Consider the following 22,931-nt stretch of genomic DNA (forward strand, 5'->3'; position numbering starts at 1 on the left):
CTCTTTGGAATAATACGCGCTACGCACATACGCACAACGCGCACACCAGCATGCATTTGCACACAAATACCACGCCGTGGAAATAGTACTTTGGTTGCTAATGGTATAGTACTTTGGTTGCTATGCGCATAGTACTTTGGGCCTTGCACAGAAAGATAACAAAATTAGAAAGTAACATGTGACTCGCTCTCGGCCAATCAAGACACAGAATCTGTGGGTGAGGTGTTATAATAGAGATTATAACACTCTGTTTAAAACCGGTGTGAGTCTGGATGGGTGACAATTCCAGACTCACACCGGTTTTAAACAGTGTTTAATACCGACGGAACACATATTTATTTCCATTCATAAATACCTTTTTGGTCAAAAAAAAACAATCTTTTCGGTCCAAAAATCAAAATAAGTAAAAAACTAGACGTTGTTAACCATTTTTTTAAACAATTTTACTTCATGTTTTACGAAACACCCCTCTGACTATAATATGGAATGCCCCTCCACAATTGCGTGCGCGTCGCGCACTCCACCTCCATGGTCGCGCGTACTGCGCGATGTCGCGCAAAACGCAGCTGGGCTTGTGTAGTGTGAATTACTGACAGATCAGTGGTGTGAATATCGGACTTTATACAACACCTGAATAAATCCCCGTCATCTGATTGGTGAATTGTAGATCACGTGACATATTATTATTCGGTATAATGCACGGTGCGACCATGCGTTATACCCATTGATCTCCATATACACAGATATGGAGATCAATGGTTATACCCATGCGTTGTACCGTTTCACTTTGCGCTTGTTCCATGACGCGGTATTTGCGTGCAAAATGCATGCTGGTGTGCGCGTTCAGCGTAGCGCGTATTGTTCCAAAGAGCCAGCGCTACAGCGTTGGGTTCAAACATTTTCGTGAAGGGGTAGTTCAACATCTTTAAAATCAAAATAAATTGTAGTTTATAATATACCAATCAAATGACGAGAATTTATTCAGGTGTTGTATAAAACAAATAACGAATGTTTTACGTTCGTGCGATGGAAAGAATAATTTCATTCGGTGACAGATTGAATGTTCTATTCCACTCGGCTTCGCCTCGTGGAATAGAACATTCAATCTGTGACCTCATGAAATTATTCTTACCATCGCACTCACAAACATTCGTTATTTGTATAATGAAATAATGAATCACTGGTAGTATTGCGCATGCATACGTGGGGAATTTGAACGTTCAAACAATGGAACGTTAAAAGGCACCGGATTTCACGGGAGTCCAACTTTCATGTGACACTGGTGTTTAAGACCAGCTAGCCATGTCTTTATCATCCGTTTACGAGACAGGCTCTCGACAAATGGGAATGCCTAAACTGTCTTAGGTATTTATGAATAGATGTTCAATGTATGCATTTAAAGTACGGTTCTTATATTATTGGTATTCGGGAAAAAACACGACTTTTAAACATGCCTAAGAAAAACACAAAATGATGAAGTTATTAAAGCATTTCGTGGCATATTGTGTAAACCAAGTGTCACCATAATCAGACCCTCTCAGTTTTTACAAAAATATTTTACCTATAGCATTTCTTTCAGCAATTATCCTGCAAAGCGCACCTTAGATATTAAACTTAAAATGATTCCAATAAAAAAATAAGGGGAAATTTCACAGTGCATGCAGTGAAGTCATTCTAACATCTCAGCATATTTAACATTAGTACATGTACTTTGGCTAGAAAAGATGTTTAATTCTTCAGTGATTCTCCAGTGAGGTGATTCATGTCACATGCAACATTATGTTGCCACAATGATGTTACCTTTTGTGAGGATGTGGTCTATAAAATGTTAATAAAGTGTCTAATAAAATGTCTAAATAAACCATATTTAATTTGACTGAAAATGAAGGCATCACAACGAACAAAAACAACATGAATAACATCCAGGTGGCTTTTTGGGGTGCCACACACAAAGTACTCCCATTCACAACTGTAACTGAACCCTGTGAATAAGCACCACACCAAGGTGAAAATATCAGGGTGCCTAGTGCAATTGTTGCTATTTATATGCCCTGAAATATAGGTTTCCCCGTCAATTTGGAAAATGTGCATTTGAATTTGTAAAACATAAATTCAATTTTGCGCTGATTTTGAGAACGACGTATATCCGGGTTTCATTTTGGCAATAACTAGCATTCGATTTCATTTTGCATCATTCAAATAATGAATGTGCATAATGTTTCATTTAAATGATTACAAATACGTGATTAGGCTTTTGGTCGACGGATGCGTTGCCCATTATGACGAATGTGCAATCCAATTCGCAGAAAATCGATTTGTTATTGTGACACGGGCTGAATTGTACATTCTTTTTCACTTTGTCATAATTTACATTCGCAAAGTCTGCATTCAATTTAAATAAAGTATACGACTTATACAAATAATGATGCAGCTTTGCCTGATTTATTGATTAATCAATGTATTGTTGGCCTAATTGATCATTAATGGGTTTGTTCTTATGTACACAAAGGCCGTTTTGAAATAGGCAAATGAAATGTTAGAAAGTTATAAATCTTACCAAAATTAAATCAATCAAAATAGTCTTGTAAGCATATTACTGGGACAGTAAAGGGAAACATCACGTGTCATGTTACATGAGATCCGGGCGACATTTTGGTTGTTTCTTTGTCTTAATTGTATTTTAATGCTTTCTGTATTTTTTAAAGTTCTCTCTAATTTTATCAGTTGGATTGCTTGGTTATATGATGCGATTGTGGCAAATGCTGAGCAAAAAAAAGAACGATTGTGTTCATCTTAGGTTTTTATATAGGATTTATTACAATAGTTGGTAGGTTTTGAAAGACTACATCACTTTGGTTTTAATAGCACAATCATCATGAATATTCCAAAATTTAATCATTCAATCAAACATTCCTCATATGTTACTTTTGTGAACACATAAATGAATTCCAATTCTCAACCAGGCATACGTTAAAATACGATTTCGCGCTAAAATGAAATGTCAATATACTGAAATGCATTGCACATTCGGGAATTCGTATGCTGATTTTTTACGACTGAATGCAACTTCATGGAAATAGAATTATCATTTGTTAAATAGAAACAGGGATTTGGAACGTTCATTCTATTTCGCACGAAAGCGAAAGCTTCTTTAACAAATTCTTGTACATATTTTCCGAAATTGTCCGGGAAAACCTATACTCAGAGTCATTCCTCTTTTCAAATAATTATACTTTGATCACTCACAGTTGAAAATTACAAGTTATGTGCACAGGCAACTGTCTATGCGTTATACCAATCATTATCTCATTGTGAGTAGCCCATACAGAACAATGTTCAGTTCCTGCATAATACGTATGCATGGAGAGTTGGGTAGGACCGCAATATAGCTATTTAAAGCAATTTGGCTCACTAGTTTACCATGATAGTTCAGGAAACAATGAGTTGGTCCAGCCTGGCCAGTTGATGCTGGGCTAGGCCAATAACCCTTTTTCCCAACCAAGTAACATCACTAACCATAATTCACAGGAATTACTTTCCTTAGCAATTATGTCCTCCAAAACTACAGAGAAAAGGTAAAACTTCACATTTCGTTCACATTTTCAGTAAAACAAACCCCAAAGGACAAATTTATAAAAAGGCAGTTGCACTTGCCTTAATTGTTCATCCAAATGCTTGACTGCAACAAATTTGTAACCAAAATGCCTAAAAGGGCAAATTACTTTACCTTATTGTAGAAACATCAGGGGTTATGAGCAATTAGGCATGACTATTTTTTTAAACAGTCTGCTTCTGCTGCCTTAAAAGTTTGAAATGCTCTACTGGAAAGGTACGATTATGCATTAGAGTCGGTAACTTGCAGCAATCAGGACAATGAATCTGGCAATGAACCTTGTAGCAGAGCTACATTTCTGACAGCCCAGACATCACAGACAATTTGGATAGTAAAGACTTCTGGTTGTTCTGAGTTTACAGTGCATAATTATAAATATCAAGAAACTTTTTCTGACGGACAAGGTGATGATGTGTCCATTTCATTGTCAGAGGTACTACTGGAGTCTGCCTCTGAGGTTTTGTTTAAAGACTCTTCTTCGTCCAACTTCTGTTTAATTTTTTCCAGACTCATTTTTAACGCATTATACTGGAACTTTCCTCTTCTTTCACCGTACGGGTCCTGTAATAACAACAGGGGAAAATATGAGATCGACATTAGGTGTTTGAAATGATTACAAAATAATGATGTGAAACATGTTTAAAATTTGTACATTTTTGTTATGACCTATCAAAAAATTTAATAATGGTTAGAATTATTGTCTTCAATAGACATACATATAATATATATAAAAAGAAAACACTGCCATTCTCTAACGTAAACAAGAGATGCAATTTGTGTTTAGCAGAAAGGTACATAATCATATGTTGGCCAGATCTAGGAACACTAAATAAGAGAAGCGAAATCATCTCCAAGTGCAGGCATCGAGACAGGTGTGTTCTTACTTCAGTGACGTAAACACGCACTAACTTCAATGACGTAACGCGCGTAACGCGTGCGCGCGCTTGATTCGAAATAAGGTAAGATGCTACTTGTATTCTATTTTTTGTCTTTTTGCTAATGAGTGCCTTATGGAACCAAACAGTCTGTCCAGAAGAGAAACATGCCAAATAAAAGTTCGATTAGCTCATATTCTGAATTTATTGCATGATATATAATTCTATAATATTGGATGGCTTTGAGGCGGACACAAGAATATATTGCACGAGCTATGACAATATTGCACGAGTCAAAGACGAGTGCAATATTGTCATAGCGAGTGCAATATATTCTTGTATCCACCGAAAACAAGCCATCCAATATTATTATTATTATTTATATCAGGCTGACTTGATCCGCAAGAAGCACAATTCAAGACACTGTCCATTACATCTTTTTCGTTTACATCAAACGTCTTGAAGCTGCCATTATATAACCGACATACAGATCCTTGTCATTTGATTGGTGGAACTCACATCACGTGACATTTGTTATTGCTCCCATTCACGCCGCCGCTCAGAAAGTACTATCCGCCCATGGGGAATGGGAAATATTATAACACCTCACCCACAGATTCTGTGTCTTGATTTTGCTTTCTAATTTTGCTATCTTTCTGTGCACGGCCAAAAGTACTATGCGCATAGCAACCAAAGTACTATACCATTAGCAACCAAAGTACTATTTCCACGGCGCGGTATTTGTGTGCAAATGCATGCTGGTGTGCGCGTTGCGCGTTGTTCGTAGCGCGTATTATTCCAAAGAGAGCGCGCCGCAGACTTGGGTTAAAACATTTCGTGAAGGGGTAGTTTTTAAGAGAGAAATACATTTTCCACCAATTTTTTATTGAAATTGAAGTTTATTTCAACTGTGTTCTGATTTAAATAATGTAAAATATCAAAATCAAGCAGAATCTGTGGGTGAAGTGTTATAAAACAAATATTGAATGCTTTATCTCGTGGTGAAGTAAAACTAGCCTCCCGAGGTGATCCATGGACCATTCTATTTTCCCGAGGCGAAGCCGAGGGAAAATAGAATGGTCCATGGATCACCTCGGGAGGCTAGTTTTACTACACCACTCGAAGCATTCAATATTTGTATACTATTCAACAGTTAGGATCATGACGCAGTATTTGTGTGCAAATGCATGCTGGTGTGTGCGTTCAGCGTTGCGCGTATTGTTCCAAAGAGCAAGCGCTACAGCGTTGGATTCAAACATTTTCGTGAAGGGGTGGTTTCAAAGAGAGAAATACATTTTCCTCCAGTTTTGTATTGAAATAAAAGTTCAAATATATCAAATGACAAGGATCTATATCCTATAAAACAAATATTGAGTGGCTTTAAATTGTGAAATGGGAGGAATATTATCGCTCGGTCAAATCTGGACTTTTCCATTTCACTCGGCTTCGCCTCGTGAAATGGAAAAGTCCAGATTTAACCTTGCGATAATATTCCTCCCATTCCACGCTGAGCTACTCAATATTTGTATACTGTAATTGTTAACAACAGTGCGCGTATACCAGGCCTTCTGCACGCTGCATGCGCGCGGCGTGTTCCGTGTTCGACGGTACGCGTGCGCGCTACGCTCTGTTGAGTGGTTTGACAACTGTGACTTTCTATGCTCTTGATCAAGCGGGAACCTGCGAAAATGCCCGGATTGACTGCAATAACAATGTTATTGCAGTCAACTTTTTATGAAAGCATACAATATGCTGATTTATTTTTACCGCTGGAAGCCTGATATAAATATATATATATATATATATATTTGTGGGCATGCTGTGTAGCACAGTAGCGCCAATAGAAAGCGTGAATATTAAAAGTATAACAGTGCTCACGCGGTGAACTCCATGCGGCCACTACAAGTGCACCACAACCAATCTCGTTTATATAACCGACATACAGATCCTTGTCATTTGATTGGTGGAGCTCACATCACGTGGCATTCGTTATTGCTCCCATTCATGCCGCGGCTCAAAAAGTACTATCCGCCCATGGGGAATGGGAAATACTATTCAACAGTTAGGATCATGACGCGGTATTTGTGTGCAAATGCATGCTGGTGTGCGCGTTCAGCGTTGCGCGTACCGCGTATTGTTCCAAAGAGCCAGCGCTACAGCGTTGGGTTCAAACATTTTCGTGAAGGGGTGGTTTGGAAGAGACAAATACATTTTCCTCCAGGTTTGTATTGAAATAAAAGTTCAATATATCAAATGACAAGGATCTATATGTCAGTTATATAAAACAAATGGGAGGAATATTATCGCTCGGTAAAATCTGGACTTTTCCATTTCACTCGGCTTCGCCTCGTGAAATGGAAAAGTCCAGATTTTACCTTGCGATAATATTCCTCCCATTCCACGCTGAGCCACTCAATATTTGTATACTATTGCACCGCGTGTGAACGCTCTGGTAAGCTTAGCATTGCCGAAACCAAGCCCTGTCTTGTAATAACCCTGTAATAACTGGAGTCAATGATCCGACTCGAGTCCGACCCGAGTCACAATTTTTGGTGACTGGACTTGCTCGAGTCCATATGGGTAAATGACTCGACTGGAGTCACTGTGAGCAAATGACTCAGCTCAACTAGAGTCCCTCACAAGAAGACTCGACTCGACTCGACTCGAGTCGATCCAAGGCTAACAAAACTGGAGTCCAAAACATAAAGGCAAAACTTTGCGAAAAATATTTGCAATGACTTACGGTGCAAAATATGTTTACGTCACTTTTCTAATACCATACACTGGTCATGAAAATACGTACAACGTGTCACAGACTCCCACCTTGTGGTTCTGGAATGCACAAAATACTATCTTCAATCGTACCTATTTGTACGATAATATGTATTGCAAAACACGACTTATGAGCTTATTGAACTCCCTCTCAAAAATATGTCAATTGAGGGCGCACTGATCATTTGTAAGATGTCTTCAACATAAACACGATGATAATGTCTGTCTTCGCTCGTACCCCCCGCCCTGCAAACAGGGCGCTGAGATACTTTGATGAGCTTCACAGAATCTTGTGAAGGAAATGGCATATGACCTATGTATTAAGCATCTGGCTGCAGCTGTTCAAAACCGCAGTTAGACAATATGCGCAAATGCTATCCGAAAACTTCCCATAGAAATGCACACGTTCCATACCAGATGTGATTTCTGTTTCATTGCGGACCATGTGGACAAAATTTTGAGGGTCGCATAATGCAATCCGACCGTTCGTGATTCGAAACGGAGACTGAGCAAGTGACGGAAATTGTAAATTTACAACACAGATAAGTTTTACAGAATTTCCTACATTATTACGCTTTTCAAAAAATAAAATAACATCTCTAAACTGGAATAAAAGAGTAATGAATCAGTCTTAAAGGCCGTTTCAAACCTTGCAGAGTCATGACCTTGATGACGCGCAGGTCACTGGTCACGCGAAATCCAACCAATCAGAGCGTGAATTCATCAGAGTATCCCAGCGTCCTGTTTGCAGGGCGGGGGGTACGAGCGAAATGTCTGTCATGTTCCTTTATTTGTTTTGCTCCAAATGGAGGATTTTCCCCCTTCCAGTTTTCAGTACCGGGTACTTATTTCAGAGGTAGGCTTTCTGTAGCTGATGTGTTTGGGTGAATAATGAATTATTCAGATATTCAGTTTGATTTCTCTGACGAAATGATAAAGAAAATGTTAAACACTTTTTGCATACATGTGCAAAAATGTTTACTGTTAACCTGAGTTACCTGCATGCATTGTCCAGTAAGATGCGATTTATCAGTCACTGTACTCATGTAGTACTCATAAAATTCAGGAAAAGACTTCTTCATCACCTCTCTGAATATTTAAATGCACAGAAAAACACAAAGAGACTTTGTTAAAACAGCATATTAAAACATATTAGAGCACCATGTTACTACGTAGTTGCATATTTTACATGTTATAAATCTTTGAAAGATAGAGTCAAAATGCTTAACATGCACAGAACATGTGCTTTCTTTTTTGAAAGAAAATTTTAAACTCATGGTGCTACATGTAAATGTACATGTACAAATGTATCTGCATATTTTCATCTCATTTGTTTGTTCCATTCCTGGGTATTACACAGTGTTGGAGTCGAGTCCTCAAAGCTGAGTACCAAGTTCGCCGAGTACTATAAGGGCCAAGTCCAGGGCAGAGTCAAAGTACACTGTAACGAGTCCGAGTACACTGTAACGAGTCCGAGTCCAAAGCACCGAGTCCGAGTACATTCAAGGCCGAATGGTTCAACCATACATACAGCATAATATTTGAAGGAAATACAGCATAATATATGAAGGAAAAAAACTTTGCAAAATTGCATATACAGTACACACATTTCTGACCACAGTAGTCAAAAAAGTGACAATATAGCTAGAACGATGTTCAGTAAGCAGTACGCATACACACGACATGCACGTGAAAAGGCAAGGCTTTTTAACACATACAATATTATTTGTGTAAAATTCCCAAGATTTCCCTAGGAAACGGACAAAACATGCGCTTTTTGTAGCACTGAGGATTCGTGAATCGGGAGCCAGCCAAGTCCATGCTTCTTATATTTGCTCAGCGCTGCACGGTTACACGTGAGATCATTTCGGGATTTTTCCCAAGCAAAATCCTATTAGGATTTAAACTTGGGGAAAATCCTGATATAGTCTCACTGGTAACGACTTGAGTTCCACGTTGCAATGGAATTGATAACAAAAAGAAATTTACTCGATTTGTACTCCCGACTACAGGGGTCGAGTTCCCGAGTCCAAACCAACGAGTCCTTGCCAAAATTCGAGTACAAAGAATCAAGTACGGGTGAGTCCCAATAATTTTCGAGTACTGATGGTCGAGTACGGGCCGAGTACTTGAGTGTACTTGAGTTGTACTCCAGTACGAGTACGAGTACTCCAACACTGGTATTACAACCACCCATTCTAAATAAAAATAATAATAACTACAGGTTCGCGTTTGTTTAGTTACAAATAAACGCAGAGTGGTCGGGCAGGCAATTTTGTCATTAAACACTGCGGAGATGAGTTATGAATATGTTTATGTATTAAGAACAAAGGATAAAGAATTTAATCCTTTCCAGTACAATCAAGTACTTTGCTTAAAAAATGCATCTTTAACGGTTTGATAAATATCAGTAAACATTCTTTGTACACATACAAGCTATTTCTGGCTTGATGACGTCTTAAGTCAAAAACGGGAAGTGGATACTGGTTTATTTCGGAGTGGATAAATGTTCATTGTGAAGTAAAATAATATATGAAAATATGGAAAATATAAGTGTATGTATCGGTATTAATAACTTCCGGTTTGATGACGGCACAGAATTTGGAAGCAAAAGGTGAAAATTGTAATGGATAGCTACCATAGGATAGCACCATACATAATGCATCAGAACCAAGTCAGTGGCATTATGTAGACACAAAGTCAAACCCTGATGACATATCAAGATGATGACATATCAAGAGGGATGTCAACCAGTGAGCTTAAGAAAAGTACAAGATCGCTACAAGTACCAGAGTTCCTCCTAATGCCACAAGAACACTGGCCGAAGGAACCAGAAGTTATGGAACCCCTGAGACAGAGTGATCCAGAGCTTAAGAAAAGCAAGGAGAAAGTGCCGATATTTGCTGTGGAGTCTGAAGAGAACAAGGCGACAGACAAACTACTCCAACACTACTCATCGTGGTACAGGCTAAAGAAGGTTGTAGCATGGATCCTGCGAGTGAGAGAGTATTTGCAGAACAAGAATCGACGTGTGCCAAATGACTTGAAGAGGCCACTAAACAGTAGATGATCTCAACAAGGCAGAACAAGCAATCATCAGACACGTTCAAGGACAAGTCTACCCAGACGAATACCAGACACTGCACACAACCGCCGACCCTGTGAAGAAATCCAGTCCTCTCAACAGACTGGACCCAAAAATGAACAGTGAAGGAGTGATGTGTGTCGGAGGGAGACTAAAGAATTCCAAGCTGCAGACACAAGAAAAACATCCTGTGGTCCTTCCAAAGAAGAATCACATCGTCAAGCTATTGGTGAGACACTTTCATGCTGCATCAGGTCACTCAGGAAGAGAGCATGTTATGTCATTGATGAGACAGCGGTATTGGGTGATCGGAGGAAGGTCCACTGTACGACAGGTGTTGCATGACTGTTTTGTGTACAAACGCCGATCAGCTTCACCCAGCATTCAGAAGATGGCCAATCTACCAGAAGACCGAGTAACCCCTGAGAAAACGCCATTCAACTACGTCGGAGTAGACTGTTTTGGGCCATTTTTGGTCAAGCAAGGCCGAAGTCAAGTGAAAAGGTACAGCTGTATCTTTACCTGTTTGGCAATAAGAGCAGTTCACATCGAAGTTCTGCATTCTATGGAGACTCACTCCTTTCTCAATGCCTTGCAGCGATTCATCGCTAGATGTGGTCAACCAGAACTTATCAGATGCGACAATGGCACACATTTTGTCGGAGCTGAGCGTGAGCTGAGGGAAGGGATCAATCGATGGAACAAGCAGCAGGTCCATGAGTATCTTCTTCAAAAGGGAATCAGATGGAAATTCAACCCACCTGCAGCGTCCCACATGGGAGGACCCTGGGAGAGACAGATACGAACAGTCAGGAAAATTCTGAACACTGTTATGAAGCAGCAAGTTCTGCATGACGAAAGCCTTTCAACCATGATGTGCTTGGTTGAATCAGTGATCAATGGACGCCCACTTACAGTAGTATCTGATGACGCCAGAGATCCAGAACCCTTGACACCAAACCATCTTCTGCTGTTGCATCAGAACAGCGCATTGCCAGTCGATATATTCCAGAACCAAGACCAGTTCAGCCGTAAAAGGTGGCAACAGGTGCAGTATCTTGCGGATGTTTTTTTGGTACAGATGGATACAAGAATATGTACCCTACCTGCAGCAGCAAGGCAATTTGAACGAGCCAACATTGAGGAACATTGAGGTCGGAGACATCGTTCTCATTGTTGAGGATCAACCGAGAAACCAGTGGTCCTTGGGGAGAGTCGGCGAGATCTACACTGGTGAAGACAAGCTGGTCCAATCGGCAAAAATAAAGACAAGGTCAACCACACTCGTCAGGCCCATCCACAAGCTATGTCTGATGGAGTCTGCAGAAGCCAAGGAGAGATGAGGTATCAACCTTTATATTGGAGTGCTTTACACCAGTTTTGGAGTACGGAGTAGGCAAGAGGAGAGTATCATTGTGTCATTTGTGGAATTTACACATATAAATGATGTCATGCATTGAAGTATGACAGAGGTGCAAGCCTAGCGCCGCCTCTTCTTTGAGTTTTTGATTTGGCCAGACTCCACCCTACATGTATCATGCTGAATCGCACACCTGCGGACACGGGCACAATGCTTCTCAAAAGTGGGTAGGACATACCTCGATCAGAACTGATAGGAGCGCAAAGCCCTGACGGCGTGGGGTTCGGGGCCCGCTTAAGGGCCCCGAATTTTTTTTGGATTCTAGATGCTCTGTGGTGCGATCTTAGACAATTTCTGACCACTTTTACCAATGTTTTTTTGAGGAAAATAAGGTGGTGTACTCATTGCCTGCCTTTATTGCGATGTCACATAAAAAAAATTAAAAATTGGTTTCGTTTTGGGGGGGGCCATGGCCCCCTTTGGCCCCCCCTGGATCCGCCCTTGCCCCTGTCCCCCCCCCCCCCCCCCCCCCAGGATTGACGCCCATGCCTGCGGAGCACCGGAACAAGTCAAGAGAGAAACAGTTCTGTCATCTCGGACAAGCAACATTTCTGAGTTGGACTGCGCAATCTTTGAGAACATTGCAAAACATTTTTTAATCCATGATTGACGTAGATCAGAGTGCCACTTTAAAGCTACAGTAATTTGTGCATTTTGTTCGTTTGAAGCAACAAAAGAGTTCAATGAAGGATACTGAGCAACTAACCTGATGAAGTTTCAGCTAAGCTTCAGCTGTACATTCCGAGAAAAGCAGCATTCTAAGATCTCAATTTCAAATCAAAAGTTACTGAATCATGTTTTGAATTGTTTTGTAATTGCAGCTATACGCGACGTAGCGCACTGATCCGACGAATTATAACAACCGCGCGCGCGTGTGCGTCGTTCCAATACTTGTGCGCGCTGCGCTGAATAACAAAACGAACTACTAATTTAAATTTTCCTACGGTGCTTCTTAAGAATCACCGTTGGAAATGCCTTCTTTCGTTGATTACTTCAAAATGACAGCTTCCAAGAAATAATATTTTCAATACACTAAGTAATGTGATTTGTATTTCATGTACAATTTTGCTAATCTCTGTAAATAGTTTGGATTTGATTATGCACAGTATGTTTGAATTCTTGTGAAATTTGCTACTGCTGGAGAGGAAGTTACAGTGGAATTCCGAATAGATGATACACAATGTGCATGTTTTTCTATCAGATCTGAAGTAAGGTTTTTTTCTATTTGCAGTTGATTTTCCCATGATGGATCAGTTAATATTCCGTGTATTATAGCCAAGTGTTAAAATGTTCATATTTGTTATTACTAAAGTAACAGTTTCGGAAACTAGTTCATAGTTCAAGTTAAAGGAGCAACATAGTTCAGTGTAATTTTAGTAAATGATCATAATTTAGTATTCTCATTTTAAGGGGCCGGGATGTTGCGGGTAGGAAAGTTTTCGAGCTCGTTAGTGACGTCATAGGCACCGATTTTTCTTGGTCAACAGAGGGCGCTGTCAGCGCGCCAGCATTGTCACAAATTTTCATAAGTTTGTCGAAATCCGTCAAAAGGTTCCTTTGATTTTTGCATCATATTTGATAGCCCAATGTTATCGAACCAAACTTCTAGAGAGTACAAACCCAACGCACATTTTGCTACACGTTTGCTATTGGTACAATACAAGGGCATAGAGATTTAAATCGTCATCAAAGGAGTCCTTTTTGTTGTCATCCGTCACAACTATAACACTCGTGTGTCTACTAACTTACATTTCCACATACCGCAACATAGAACATCTGCCTTTCAATACAACATTGAGTACTCTGGACCTCAATTATGGAATAATGTACCATTCTCTCTTAGATGTTCAAGGTCATATAATATTTATAAACGCAAACTTAAATTGTACCTTATGTAATGTAATATATTTTATATGTGATGTGTCTCTGCACTTGGACTTTGTATGCGTGGCGATCCTACTCTTAGCCCATTATTATATTTCATAACTTTGTTAACTGCTTAGAAGTAAACAATGTCATGTGTGTAATTGTTTTTCTGTTATAATTCGTCTGTTTTTGTGTAATGGCATGCCTGATAAAAGCTATGCTTTATAGGTTTTGCCACATCAAGTGGCCTTTATATTTTAATCAATACCTATAATATTTTTCATTTCTGTCATGAAGAGGAAATAAATGTGTTTTAATGCATTATTTAGATGAATTATATCATTTTTCTCACATTTGAACACTTTTGGCAGCCATGTTGGCGGCCATCCTGGCCGCCATCTTGAATATGAAGCATGATAGCCAAAAAAGGATACCAGAAATGAATTTGCGAGGGTAAAAAAAAAGGAATGTTATTGATGCTTTTATCACATTACTTGGTTGATAACTGACGTTTTCCACTTTTTTTTACCAATTAGGCGGCCATATTGGCTGCCATATTGGCCGCCATATTGGCCGCCATTTTGACTTTGAAGCATGATAGCAAGAAAAGAGATCCCAAAAAATGAATTTAATTGTTGCTTTTATCACACTATTTGCTGATATATGATTTTTTCCATTTTTCCCCCTCCATTTTGGCATCCATATTGGCCACCATTTTAGCCGCCATCATGCATTTGAAGCATGATAGCAAAAACGCGATACCAGAAATGAATTTGTGAAGGTCAAAAACCTATAATTAACAATTTCACTTATGATTTTGTCATATTATTAGGCTGATAAGGGCAATTCTGTGAAAATGTCATCCTGAGGGTCATAAATTGTTTTTCATGATAAATGGTCATGTTGGCTACCATTTTGAAGCTGATAAGGTACAGAATACAAAACAAAATCGCTCATTTTTACATCAAATGCAACATTGACATGAAAATGGGTGAAAAAAACACTTATTGGTTAAAAAGCTTTGAACTTTTAATAAATTGCAATTTTAGGTATATTTTGCCAATTAATTAAGTAAATTTTGACACATTTTCTTGATTTTTGTAATTTTTAAGAAAAAAGCCGCGTTTTATTGCCTAGAATTACAAAATTGAATTTGTTTTGCATTTTACCCAAAATCCTGACACTTTTAAATTTTACCAAAACATGTGTCAGTCTCTTACCGAAATATCTAAAAAAATATTTGTTTAGTCTTATATATTAGTTAGAATAACTTTTTTTTTGGATTCTCTGTAGTCATCAAGCTATGAACAAAATTGACAAAGAAAATTCATGTACCATTTTGTAATTAATGAAATAAACCATGGTAACAGACTGACGCCTGTGGTAACAGACTGACGATGTACAAGTCTATGGCTCTAGATGCAAGGCATTGTGGGTAAAGTGCATAGTTAAATCAGGGGCCCAGGTGAAGGTATTCTGACCACTACAACTTCAGCCATGTGCTTTGGCCTATTTTCCTGAAATTTGGCAAGAATGTTGGTTGGTAGGTACTTAATAACTTGAAGTCATTTGGTTGTGCTACTGCAACCACAAGAGGGCGCTTTGCTTTTTTATGTTTTTGCAATTTTTTGTCAAAAAACAGTATTTTTGGCATTATTTGTACATTTTGCATTCAAATGCTTTCAAATTTGGTACAAATATTGTTTGAGTCAATATAGAAGCATGCAAACAAACTTCGCCATCCTACGACAACACTAGAGGGCGCTATATCAACGTTTTGGGCCAAAATCATCGTTTTTCTTGATTTTGGCCCAAAATTTGAATTTTTCGTCCAAAATTACACTTGTACTTACACAAGGGTTTCAAACACCTAAAACCTCGGTTTAAACAGGAAAAGAACATGACAAAGAGGTCATACATGTTGGTTTACTGTACATGTTGCACATGAACTCAGAGCATGTCAGTCTGTTACCACCAATGTCAGTCTGTTACCGAGCATATTTTTGATCGTGCCATTTTACCCGGCAGTGATTTACGAAAACCACCACCATTTATAAACAGCAAGGACTAAGCTTTACAATATATTTAGTGTGCCATTACTTTTTATTTGCCAACTTCAGAGAGTTTTTCCACTGAACACTCAGTTTTGAAAAGGCAGGATGCGCAAGTGTCAGTCTGTTACCATGGCAACACATAAGTTTACCGGACCCCAACAAAGAATTAATTTGGAAAGAAAAACTGCAGGTTATAGGGGCACTTGCAATGAACAAAAATGTACTGAGTTTTGGTCCTTACTTACTACAACAATCTTACTGAAGGGATACAATGTGAAATCCCCTCCCAAAAAGTCAGTCTGTTACCCATGGAATTGCCCATATATGACTTTTCCCATTTTTTACCAATACGGCAGCCATATTGGCCACCAAATTGGCCGCCATCTTGAATTCGAAGCATGATAGCAAAAAGGGACACCAGAAATGAATTTGAGGGTCTAAAACATATAACAAACCATTTAAAATATGTTTTTATCACATAATTTGGATATATGTCTTTTTTTCCAGTTTTTACCATTTTTGGCGCCCATATTGGCCGCCATCTATGATATCTCCTGAGCATTGGATTTTTTTTTACTGTTAACATCCAAAATGTATTTTAGGACCCTAAAGGGTGCCCCCCAAAATGGTGTTGGTTAGTTCTGGGGGGGGGGGGGGTGCAGGGGGCTCCCCCATACATACTCAACTAACGTCACAGTGACACCGTGTCCACGGTGTTTGCTAAAGGGGAACGGATTGCAAAGGTATAAATTGCAACTGAACTATTCCTAGTAAAATTTCTGTTTGCATATCATTTTGAGAAACCGCCAGAGGAGTGATCTACAGAACAGTAGGATGACGAGAGGTCTACTGTCCACTGGATGCCAAATCGTCCATTTCATACATGAAATTTTCATGTATGTTTGCAATTGGGCTGTCTTCTTTTTATTACAAACACCTCAGTTGAGAATGCTTATTTTAATGTGAAATGTATCTTAAACTAAAAATACCGAACAACCTTGCATTTAAAACAAACTTGCAAACTGGTGTTTTTATCCCTCCTGCTGCAAAAAGGTCACAGATGGTCAAAATGTCCTCCCTCTCTCCCCGCTGTACTTTCAACACATTCATGCCAAGGTTTGGCAATTTTATCATTCCAAAATGACATAGGCAACCTTAAACAGTCTTTTTGATGCTGAGGACCTTATTTATGGCATTTTTGAAGAGTAGGACTATCGTTGGTTTCGAGGTCCACATTACATCGTGGTGAGTTCTTTGTCAAATTTATTTTCTTGTTGTGTTTTGTCATCTTTAGTGCAGTGTTACCAAAATATTTCCCACAATATTTTCCTCTATCTGCGACTTTGCTAACTAGTTGGGTGAGTTTAGTAACTGATTTTATGAACTAATGAACTGGATTTTAGTTCTCTTTATAGGATCTAGGAGTGGAGCATGTAACTACACAATTGCCAAAGTTGCCAAGGATGGTCTTATATTTTAATCATTTTCTTAAACATATGCCAGAAATTGCCGAAGATGGATTACATCTTATTCATATAAAAGCTGGAATAAAAAACACTCATAAGTTAAACAATTTGCATATTTTTTTTGGCCATAATATTGTTGTGTGAATGCAACAACATCATAACTCAGTTCTGAGTTGTTTTGAGAAAAACTCATAAATATATTGTAGTGGCTCGGCTGAATTATTGAGTTACATTAAATTAAAAGATAAAGTAACCTCAGGAAGGTAATTTATTCAGCAACATTTTTAATACCATGTACGTTTCACTCTTTGTTTTAAGATGTGATTTTAAGTTAAAGAACTTTTAAATGAATGAAATCAACATACGTTTTGAGACGAAAATTAGAAAATATAATTGAATTTGTTTTTCTGATAATTTGGTTTCAAGAAAATGCAAATATAAACTTAAATGGTGTCATCAACATGACTGTACAAGATTTTGCATATAAATGGTCTGTCTGGTTTGTAATCGATATACGACCTTATGACTTTAATTCAATTCCCCCTGACGCAATATATTTTAATGAAACTCTCTGGTAATAACGTATAGATAAAGCTCAATAAAAATTCATAAAAGTTGAATTTTCACAAACTTGGCATTTACGTTTTTGCACTGACACAACGATGTGCATTCCACATAGATTTTTTTCCTGATTCCCCCCCCCCCCCCACCAACCGACCCTCTTTCAAAGCCAAAAAAATATGACAACCATAAAATTTAAACAGGGTGTCCAAATAAACAAGTTCTGATGAAGTGACCTAGGGGACTACATGTACATGTATTATTACACAGCCAAGGACGGAATAACCCTAACCCACCTCACTCCTCCAAAATCCTCCTGGCGGTTTTGGAGGATTCTAGAGGATTGAGGATGAATGGTGATTGAATCAAATGAGGATTCTGGAGGATTGAGGATGAATGGTGATTGAAGCACATGAGGATTTTGGAGGATTGAGGATGAATGGTGATTGAAGCACAAGAGGATTTTGGAGGATTGAGGATGAATGCACTTTGAGGCAGGACTGTCTGATGATTTTGAAGGATTTGGCGTTGGTTATCCTTCATTTAAACACGAGTGCAAAGTTTTGGGATGAGGAGGATTTTGGAGGATTGAGGATGAATGCATTTTGAGGCAGGACTGTCTGACAATTTTGAAAAATTTAGGCGGAGTTGGAAAATTTTGGAGGATTTTGGAGGATTGAGGATGGTTGTAAGCAACAAGGGCCTAGGGGGTTAGGGTTAAAGAGCTCCTGAATAATCCAGTTTGGTATTCCAAAATAGTCTGGTGCACAGCAAGATTTGACAATGTTTTTTTTCCCCATGATAACCACGGCAGACAAATACACACAAGGCTATGGGGGACGTGGTAACCAAATCTGCATTCTGTGCAATTTTTTGTGCAATCGAAAAGAGATGGAACTTTTGTTCGCAGAAAAGTTTTGACACACAAAACACCTAAAAATACTGTGCTGTCCAAATTTTTTTTGCAAAATGTTATATTTCAGAACACAATCATCTCTTCAATTTTCATGATACCTGCTATTAGGGGAGTATGTACGGGGGACCCCCCGTGCACCCCCCCCCCCCTCCCCGAACTAACTTTCACCAATTTTTTTGGGGGGAGGGGGCCTTTTAGGGTCCTAAAAACACATTTTGGATGTTAACAGTAAAAAAAATCTGATGCAAAGAAGATATCCACGATGGCGGCCACTATGGCCGCCAAAATAGGTAAAAACTGGAAAAAAGACATATATCAGCCAAATAATGTGCTAAAAACATACATAAAATGGTTAGTTATATGTTTTAAACCCTCAAAAATTCATTTTTGGGTTAATTTTTTTTGCTATTATGCTTCAAATTCAAGATGGCGGCAAATTTGGCTGCCATATTGGTAAAAAATGGAAAAGTCACATATCAGCCTAATAGTATGATAAAATCATAAATAAAATGGTAAAACATGATTTTGACCCTCTCAAATTCATTTCAGGTATCTCTTTTTTGCTATCATGCTTCCAATTCATGATGATGGCCAGGATGGTGGCCAATATGGCCGCCAAAATGGTAAAAAAAGTCAAAAAAAAGTCATATATTAGCCATAAAATGAGATAAAGGCATCAATAAAATTGTTAGTTATATGTTTTTTACCCTTGCAAATTCATTTCTGGTATCTATTTCTTGCTATCATGTTTCAAATTCAAAATGGTGGCCAATATGGCGGACAATATGGCCGCCTTATTGGTAAAAAATCAAAAAAAGGCATATATCAGACAAATAAGGCCAAAAGAATAATAGTTCTGCTTCCGGTTTCCCTACCTACCCTATTTTGACAGCCCTTACCCTAATTTTCTTATTGGAAAAATGAGAAGAAAAAAAACACCCAAAACCATCACTTTATACCTTTTCCCTTGACTACATGCAGACGCCTCCATATGATCGTACACAAAAAAATTTGGCCCAAAAAAAAAAAAATCCCTACCTACCTACCCTATTTTCGAATGCCATGTTATCGGAAGCAGAAGTATTTTTTTGTTTGGCCTAATGTGATACAAGCATCAATAAAATTGTTTGTTATATGTTTTTACCCTTGCAAATTCATTTTTGGTATTTTTTTTTTTTTGCTATAATGCTTCAAATTCAAAATGGCGGCCAATATGGTGGCCAATATGGCGGCCCATATGGCCGCCTTATTGGTAAAAAAATAGAAAAACGTCATATAGGCCCTATGATCCAAATAATGTAGCCATGTGCTCTCTAGGAGGTAGAATTTCCTGGACATCTAATTCTACCTCCATGAACTGACCTCCTCCACTGCGCTGCCCTGTACCAGCCCTTTGAACCTCAGCCGTATTTTTGCCCCTCATGCAGTCACCCAACTAACAACCTTCTGGTATGCAGCCTGTCAGCCTCCAAAGTTAACAAAGAGTTCTAAGCGGATTAGTGCCTATTGTGTAAACATGGTGTAAACAAGTTTCCAGACTCTATCTTTCCATAGATGGATGGCTGGCATATACTTATTCATTACATTTCGTTTTAGCGTATTACCTAGCAGTTTGGTTTCTATGAAAGTAAAATTTACCAAAAGAAGAAGCAGAAAGTAACCCCTAATTATTTATCATGACCATTCGCCTGAATCTGACTCTTGAGGAAAGTGGCCAGTTAATTTCTATAGCAGTTCCACACTTAAGGGCTTTTGTTGACCATGGAGGATTAAGCGGATTAAATACCCCTCATTGCTGGGACGTACCTGCAATAATCAGGCATGAACACAATACATCCCCTAGTTAGTGGGTGCCTCAGCCAGACTCTGGCCGGTTGCTTGACCAGTTTGAAGAAGATTAAACTAACCGGCCAAGTTACCGTCTGGCCTATACTTAAACCGGCCGTTGATGGAAGCCCGGCCTTACTACGGTCACTTAGACCACCATCTTGAATTTGGAACATGTTTGCAAGTAAGGCAAATCCAGATATACAATGAAGTCTCAAGTACATAATCTCAACTTGTACTCATACATATCATTTACATCTATAGCCAATACATGGCTATTCTCTAATTTGACAATTTTTGGCAGTCATATTGGTAGCCATCTTGAATTTGGTTCATGGTAGCAAAACGAAAAAAAATGCTTGAAATGAATTTGTAAGGGTTAAGAGCATGTATCTAATATTTAAATGTATGCATTTATCATATTATTTGGCTAATATATATATTTTTCTCACATTTGACCGCTTTTGGAGGCCATATTTGCAGCCATCCATGGGATACCAGAAATGATTTTGTGAAGGTAAAAAACATATAACTAACAATTTCACTTATGATTTTATCCCATTATTTGGCTGATATATGACTTTTTAAATGTTTTTGTACCAATAAGGCGGCCACATAAGCCGCTATATTTGCCGCCATATTGGCCGCCATTTTGAATTTGAAGCAAAATATGATAGCAAGAAATAGATACCAGAAATGAATTTGCAAAGGTAAAAAAATCTAACTAACAATTTTATTGATACTTTTATCTCATTTTATTGCTAATGTATGACTTTTTTTTACTTTTGTTTACCATTTTGGCGGCCATATTGGCCACCATCCTGGCCGTCATCATGAAATTGAAGCATGATAGCAAAAAAGAGATACCTGAAATGAATTTGAGAGGGTCAAAATCATATTTTACCATTTTATCTATGATTTTATCATACTATAAGACTGATATGTGACCTTTTTCCATTTTTTACCAATATGGCGGCCATATTAGCCACCAAATTGGCCGCCATCTTGAATTTGAAGCATAATAGCAAAAAAAGGATACCAGAAATGAATTTTTGAGGGTTTAAAACATATAACTTACCATTTTATTTATGCTTGCTTTTAGCACATTATTTGGCTGATATATGTCTTTTTTTTCAGTTTTTACCAATTTTGGCGGCCATATTGGTCGCCATCTTGGATATCTTCTTTGCATCGGATTTTTTTTACTGTTAACATCCAAAATGTGTTTTAGGACCCTAAAAGACACCCAAAACAATTGGTGAAAGTTAGTTTGGGGGGGGGGGTGTGCACGGTCCCCCATACATACTCAACTATATGCTTTTGCAAGCACACGATGCAGTTTGATCCCGAAAGAAAAATTGACAAATCTTGATGTGCACATGCACAGTTGGTATACCAAACTCGCTTATTGCACTGAAACATACCAACCTGGGCGTGAAGACAATGTATGTATGTCATGGCAAAATCAAAGAATGATCAGTGTGTTGTGAGTATTCTCCAAGTGGTAATATTTGAGTGTAGCAAGTACTAACCTGAGTGTTTTTGGCATAGATGGATTTTCACTTTCTAACATGTCACAAACAGCTACTCTAATGGTTTCATGGCGAATACAGTCATTGTAACGCTCACAGTCACCTGGCTGTCGTTCCTATCACACATGAAAAAACACAAAAAATACAAACACCACAATGCAAGTAATTTATTTTTCTGTAAAACTTTTATGCATAAAGCAGAAGCCTTACACGTATTCAAATGTTCAAGATGCACTGTCTGTGCTACATTTATTTTAGAGTTGCATCCTGAATACTAGATTTGTTTTTTAAATTCTTAGTTTTCTAGCTATACAAATGTTACTCCCTTTTAAATGAGACATTGAATAAAAAAAGTTGGCCATGGAAGGAATAATTAATTTAAATTCAAAATTATTTGTGGTCCGACAATCCAATACTTGCAGGATACAGTGGTTCCTGCCTCAAATCAGTATTGATAAAGTAGGGACAGGGAACAGTCAATTTGCAGGATGAAACTGGTAGTCCATAAAGGCAACTCAAAGTAAAAGCTTTTTCAGAGGGTTTTGAACGTTCAAAAATAGAAGAAAAAAAAAATGCTGTGGTAGGCAACTGCAATGCCATCTTAGGAAGGTCATCGGTCCCATGTTATACAAAACATGCAACTTTCACTGTGAAGACATGTAAAAGTGAATAAGATTTTCTTTCAACTATTATCAACAATTATTGATGATTGTTATTACTTGCAAGCTCTCCCATGACATCGAAACCTGTAATGAGAAAAAAATCCAAATTGCTACCTTGCTGTCGGCCAGATCGTTGCCGTGTATGCCACGACAATCAACATCATCATTTTTTGGGACACCTTGCAGTTTGCCTCCTTAATGCTAATAGGTCATCTTGAAAGATTTGAAGATTTGCATGGCGAAGGTAGCAATAAGATAAGATTTATGTCAGCACCATGTGAC

General features: G+C 38.4%; 1 protein-coding gene across 2 annotated transcripts in view; it reads right to left on the bottom strand.

Annotated features, from left to right (window-relative positions):
• Positions 1–1,391: 1,391 nt before the first annotated feature.
• The window catches only part of LOC119741047 (ubiquitin-conjugating enzyme E2 Z-like), a 48,160-nt gene continuing 26,620 nt past the window's right edge, over positions 1,392–22,931 (bottom strand). For both annotated transcript variants that reach the window (XM_038216655.1, XM_038216654.1), the window contains 3 exons: positions 21,988–22,103; positions 8,259–8,349; positions 1,392–4,174 (listed from right to left, as the gene is read on the bottom strand). In XM_038216655.1, the coding sequence (XP_038072583.1) occupies positions 3,992–4,174; positions 8,259–8,349; positions 21,988–22,103 (390 nt within the window). In that variant the 3' untranslated portion in view covers positions 1,392–3,991. The remainder of the gene's footprint in view (positions 4,175–8,258; positions 8,350–21,987; positions 22,104–22,931) is intronic.

This window comes from Patiria miniata, unplaced genomic scaffold, assembly GCF_015706575.1.
Source record: "Patiria miniata isolate m_02_andy unplaced genomic scaffold, ASM1570657v1 HiC_scaffold_5, whole genome shotgun sequence".
Taxonomy (NCBI): domain Eukaryota; kingdom Metazoa; phylum Echinodermata; class Asteroidea; order Valvatida; family Asterinidae; genus Patiria; species Patiria miniata.